We start from the raw sequence: 6,000 nt of genomic DNA, 5'->3' as shown, positions 1-6,000 counted from the left end.
CCCCCACATTTCCCAACCCCTTGCAACACCACCACACGTACTTTCACTGTTGCACTTGCATTCATGTGGCGAAGCTCTGAGTACCTGTCCTTCTGTAGGCCCCATCCTAGGCTGGGGCTGAGAACACTGGGGATTGGTGCCAAAGGGGTTGGGGGCAAAAGAGACAAGCCGGTGAAGGGTCCCCTGGATCTGATCTCCAACTCAACTGTAGTTTTCTGGAACAGAGTGTCCCTTCTTGCCTGGGGCCAGGGCACAGGCTCCTGGCACTGGCCGAATAGGTTACTGTGGGCTACTAAGACAAGACAGCAATCTGTAAGGCCCTGCCGCTGTTCCCAGCCTGGCCACAGGGGGGCACTTGATCTCTGAAAAGCAGCTCAATCTGAGCAGCTCCTGCAAGGACCGGAGCTTCCTCCCACCCTCCCACTCCCCACTGCTGAACTGCCTGGAAGAGCAGTGCCTGCTCCCACCCCTACCCCTAGCTCTTTGTCCCTTCCTTCCTTTTCTAAACCTTTTACTTTGAAATAACTAGACTTACAGATGAGTTGCAGAGATGGTACAGTGTCTGTATACTGTTCACCCAACTTCCTCTAATGTTTAACATCTTATATAACCATGGTTCTACCCCCTTTTTATGCCCTACTTTCTGGAAGAAGCCAGATGCCAGGAAGGCCCATGTGGCCTGAGTAGGGAACACCTACTCTCGATTCTTCTCTGCCTCAGCTCCTGCTAGTGAGGCTTCAAGTACCCAGGGAGGAGGGTGTGACCAAGGACCTGGGCGGCCAGGGCGGGAGCTCTTGGGCACATTCACTCACTGGGTGGCAAAGATGGGGACAGGCGGCAGAGTAGAAGGTGAGGAGCAGTGGCCCCCAGGGTGGGGCGGTAACCTGGGGCGGACTAGGCCATGCGGCTCAGTGCAGCAGACACCCTCTGGAGGTGCAGTACCCAGACTCTCCAGCTAGGTAAGGCGTCTAGGAAGACAGTTGTAAAATATGCCATTTCTGGGCCCCACAGTGGCTGCTGTGAGGAACGGTGTGGCCTTCCTCAGAGCTTTCTTTTGAGCCAGTCACCCCGCTTTGGGTGACAGAAAAGCAAGGAAAACACAAGTCACTCTTACTTCAGACACTCCCCTACTTTACCACTCCCCCGCCACCTTCTCAGCAGCTTGGGGGCAGAGGTTCTGTCCTCAGCTAATAGAAAGGAAGAAGTCATAAAGGCTTTGGAGGACTTGGTGTTCCAGGAAGTAGCTGACTCGGGTCCCTGAGATATGTCCAGCATTAACCACCCCTATCAAGGTTTGACGCAGCCCTCTGGTCTGAAGTCCTCTGTTCTGTAGACTATTTCTACCCTCTGCAGGAACTGTCTGGGAGTAATGAGCTCAGAGTCCCTGGTTTCAGAGTATGTCATGTGAAATACACCCCGGCAAGGACAAACGACTAGAGGAGAAAGGTGATAGAGGAAGCAAGATTGGGACATTTTTGTCTCCTAAGGTGCCCGAGTTCAGAGTTTCTGGGAAAAGGAGAAGCAGTGACGAGACGGGTGTCCCAACACCTGTGCCACAGGGCTGTGACGACTGAGTGATGCTGTGTATGGGAGGACCTCTTACACAGCAAACCAACCTCGAGCTGGACCTCAGGCTGGATCAAGCAGACTATTTCCAGAGCTGGTAGGGGAGGGGGCCCTTCTGTCCCAGGGACAGCAGAGCTAGTGGCCTGGTAGGGAGAATACAGGAAGGGATTACTCAAGAGGTCTGCAGCCAGTTGTGTCCTCGGTTTCCCTATCCAGAGCTGCCCATGTGGACAGATGGCAGGTGACACCCTGTCTGGGGCTTTCCTGCTGCAGTGACTCCAGGGTCTGGAGTGCCCAGGCCTTCAATGGGTGGGGTGGGCTGGGCTCTGGCTGGTGTGAGGAAGGACTGTCATGGATCCCATTTACTCCTGGTCCCTTTTCTATCCCAGTTAGATCTGGGCAAGGCTGGCTTGCCAAAGGTCTTAGTTCAGAGGCTGCCTCTGGCTGGTTGTAAGAGACCTAACATCTGTGAGCCTTGAGTTCCTTACCTATGAGTAGGAACGCTGATAACACCTATCTCAAGGTGAGCGTTAGGACTAATCGGGTAATGTACCTTATCAGGCCTCAGAACACACAGGCGTCTCCTTTGACTAGGCTTCCCTGGTGGCGGGTCTTGTCTCCCAGACCCAGAACAACTTTGCCCATGTTGCTGAGTGGAACCAAATGAAAGCAGCTGAGATTAAACCTGTATCCAGAGAGAAGGGAAAGGGATGTCTGAGAAGGGCAGCTGATACAATGGGAGGACTTGGGAAAGCTCACTACTAACCCAGTGTATCCTAGCTACTATACCAGGCTCCGGAGAGGAGGCTGCTAGGAGAGGAGGTATAAAAATAGGTGTACAAAAACAGAACTGAAAGAAGACTGCCAAAGGACTGGTTTAATTTATGAGATTCATGTGTCCATGAATTTTCAAAAAGTTTAAAATCCTTACTGCATGTAACTGAGTTTGATGATGGTGGTGGTTTTGGGATTTTCTAAAAAAGTGGCCACAGATTCTCTGAGGCAAGGCTGACCATCAGCCATTTTAAGTGTATCCTTATGAGAAGAGGCTGATGTCAGCTACAAGTCAGCTGACAAGTAGAGAGTTAGGATCTTCTTGACCTGTGGATTTGCTGCATGCAAATCTCTTTAACAGAGTGCTTAGTTTTGACAAGGGCTCAGATTTCTAACTCCATTCGGAGAAAAAGTAAGAGTGTCAGGCTCCAGCCATCCCTGGTTTTCATCCCTGCCTTCCACTGCTTTGTGTGAAAGCGTAGAGGTTGAGGCACATTCTACACTGTGCATTGCCCAGGTAAGAAAAACTAAGATTCTTGGTTACTCTTTTAGGTCCTAAAACCCATTTTTAGGAAATTCTGGATACTCTCTCGGGAGATGGTTGAGCTATATCTGAAGGGACTGCCCCCTCCACCCCCCGCCATGTCCCCTATAGGGTACGAGATATAGTGCTGCCTGGTTTATAAACCAAGTTGGGTTAGCCAGTTCTGGCCACCTTGGTGCGAGGCAGCTGTACAGGTTCCCTAGTGCTTGTCCCTGCAGGGATGAGTGTCCCGAGGAGTTCAGCCACCCCTCCTCCATTCATCACCTGTAACATAAGCACAAAGGCTGCAGTGGGCCTGCTCAGTGGCTTCGGTGCCGTAGCCCTCCCTCAGTCTGGGAGGGTTTGTGCCAGTTCATTCTCACTCTCTCTCCTCCCCAGTGTATGTGGTGGAAGACCAAAGAAGGGATGACCTGGGCCCGTCCACCTGCCTCACAGCCTGCTGGACTGCTCTCTGTTGCTGCTGTCTCTGGGACATGCTCACCTGACCAGCCTGGCCCTGCTGTCCTGCCAGCTCTGCTGCCACCTCCAACAGGTGTGCCCCATCTCTTCTGATTGCTGAAATAAATGACTAGCTCTGCACAGACACTTCTACCTTCAACACAGTGGGATTCTAGATTAGCAGGGGTTGCTGCTGTTTAATTCAGTGACTTGATCTTTCTAATGTTCAAAATCCTTTTCTTATTGGCCTTTCACAATGTGCTAAATGACTTTCATTTTTTTGGCCAAAGGCTTATGAAATATATATTTATAATTTTTAAATTATACATTCAAGGTAGTGGCATAATGTAACATACCAGTGAATGATTTCTCTGCTCATACCCTGTATGTTTCAATAAATTTGTCTAAACCTCAACTGTCTGAATTATTCCAGATAAAAATCTAAGCCCTGGGCATCTCGGCTCATGGCCACTGCCCAATAGATGAGGGGCCAATTTACCGTTTCGTTCCGGCTGTTACACGAGCTGTGTGCGTTCTACTGGAAGGTAGGTCCTGAGGCTGGGTGTCCAGCCAGGTCATGGGGCCCTCGCTGAGCTAGTAGCCTCTCTCCTTAGTCCCACTCAGAGATGGACTCACCAAGGAGCCATCTTCACTCTTAGTAATTGGGCCACCCAAGGCCTGTTCTGGAAGGAGAGCAGAAGCCCACAGGCAGGGCCAGATCCAAAGCTTTATTTTCCTGCTGTCCCCTAACACCCCAACCCCTTGACACACAAGAGAAAGCTGTCATTAAAACAAGCTAGTCCGCTAGGCCACCCATCTCAGCTTTGGCCACAGGGTGGCGCTGAGGTGCCACAGCAGCGAGACATTTTCCTTCAGCTGGGCTGCCCTGCCAGCCCCAGAGGCTGCAGATGACAGCTCCCTGCCTGCCCACCTTCCCTCCTAACAATGATGTGCTGATAAATATTTAACTACCAGCTCTCTCTTTCAGAAAAACAAAAAGCCATGATTTTGTAGTATCACCTGATTTCTGTGGAGTAACTGGTCCCAGCATAGCTGATTTCAAGCTACCATGATGTCCTGAACATGGAGATGGGAGGAGAAGCACAGGAGTCACCATTATGTAGTATTTCCACCATCCAGACATAACAGACTGTTAATCTCAAAAACACAGATCATGGCCAAATTTAGTAATTAGGAAGAGGTTAAGTTCTGAATATTTATTATCCTTGTTTTTAATGTAATTGTAAAGTTACATAATTTTTTAAAATTATGTGTTTAACAACTAGCTTGCAACAAAATTCCTGAAAATAACTGGCTCTCCCGAGCCAGTCTGAGCCAGCCCCACACAACTCTGCCCCCAGCCTCTAGGGGATCCCTCAGGACTGTAGTGCCCACCTGTGAGATTGGCCAAAGGGAGCCAGTCTTGGAGGTGCTGCTGGTTTACTAGTGAATTTTCTTTGGGAATGTTTGGGAGGAAGCAGGAAAGGAATCTTAGGCAGACTGCCACTGAGGAATTGCTGTCCTGCTCACTTAAACGCAGCTACGCCCTGGTCTCCTTTATTTGCACATTACATAGAGGCTCCGAGCTTGAGGGTTTTACTCGAAGGAACAGAAAGGGGAAAAAAGAGAGGGGAGGGCTTCGATGCAGAAAGAGCAGGGCTGCAGCCCGAGAGGAACAGGGAGGAGCCGAGGCAGATGGCGACTGTCCCTGCCTCTCTGGCCCTCTTTTCTCATCCGTCGGCTCAAGAAAAGCAGGACTTAGCAGAGTGGCACAGGTGCCCTTTATTGGTCTGACCAGCATGACTAGTAGGAGGTTCGGGTGGAGCTCCTCTGTCTGTCCTGGCTCCCACCACCCCCAGGGGAGACGAGTGTCCTGGGCGGGGGTGGCAGGCAGAGCCAGGATACAAAATACAGGGCTGGGATCGGAGAGGGGCTCAGGGGGATGCAGAATATGTAGAGTTACCGGGCCATCCAGATAAAACGTCCATCGGGGCAGAGCAGAGGCCGTTTCCCTGCAGACCCCTCGCCCTTGCCAGGAACGGGAGGTGTCAGGAGGAAGAGCTTTCCCTAGAGGCCTCCTACTGTGCCCTTCGTGCCATCAGCATCTCCCGGATGTTGTCCTCAGCTTCCTTCACGCTGCGCTCCAGGTAGGATTTTTTCTGCTGCAGTGTGGGAAAGAAACAAGGCTTTAACTGGGCCAGATGGCAGATGTGGCTGTTGTATCCAATGGTCATGGCTTTTCCTCTGACCAATAACTTCCAGGAGCATATTGTTGTCTGGGAGCCAGGTACACACACCTGCCCAGAGCTCTCCCCAGATCCCTGACCCACAGGGGGAGGAGGTTGTTTGGTACAGGAAGCAGAAGTGCTTTGGAAGGCAGGAGCACCCTTCCCCTAGAAGGAAGCAGACTCTAAAAACAGGCGCCGGGTACATGAAGTTACACCAGACAGACAAAGGCCAGGAAATTCCCGGACAAAGCTCCGGCCCCATAGCCGACTGTCTCTCAAGGTTTTCCATGGCACAGGCCAGGTCCTGTAGCCACTACCATTGCAGAATGGACAGTGTACCCTCTGCTATGTCCAGCGAGACGACAGGGTTCGTGAGTACTGAGAAGTTTATCACACGTCTCACCAAGGCAGATGAGTCAGTATGAAATCTGCTTTTCTAATGAAACTGCT

At 51.1% G+C, this 6,000-nt stretch overlaps 1 protein-coding gene across 2 annotated transcripts in view; it reads right to left on the bottom strand.

The window, feature by feature from the left end:
• The window catches only part of PFDN1 (prefoldin subunit 1), a 74,538-nt gene that overhangs the window by 18,552 nt on the left and 49,986 nt on the right, over positions 1-6,000 (bottom strand). The window contains exon 4 of one of the 2 annotated variants that reach the window (XM_006923327.3): positions 5,081-5,484. The exons of the other annotated variant lie outside the window; for it this stretch is intronic. Coding sequence (XP_006923389.1) covers positions 5,401-5,484 — 84 coding nt within the window. The 3' untranslated portion in view covers positions 5,081-5,400. Of the gene's footprint in view, positions 1-5,080; positions 5,485-6,000 lie in introns of those variants that run through there. 2 annotated transcript variants of the gene reach the window in all.

This window comes from Pteropus alecto, unplaced genomic scaffold (genome assembly GCF_000325575.1).
Source record: "Pteropus alecto unplaced genomic scaffold, ASM32557v1 scaffold78, whole genome shotgun sequence".
Taxonomy (NCBI): Eukaryota; Metazoa; Chordata; class Mammalia; order Chiroptera; family Pteropodidae; genus Pteropus; species Pteropus alecto.
The sequence above is the reverse complement of the archived record's forward strand: the minus strand, read 5'-3'. Positions and strand labels throughout refer to the sequence as shown.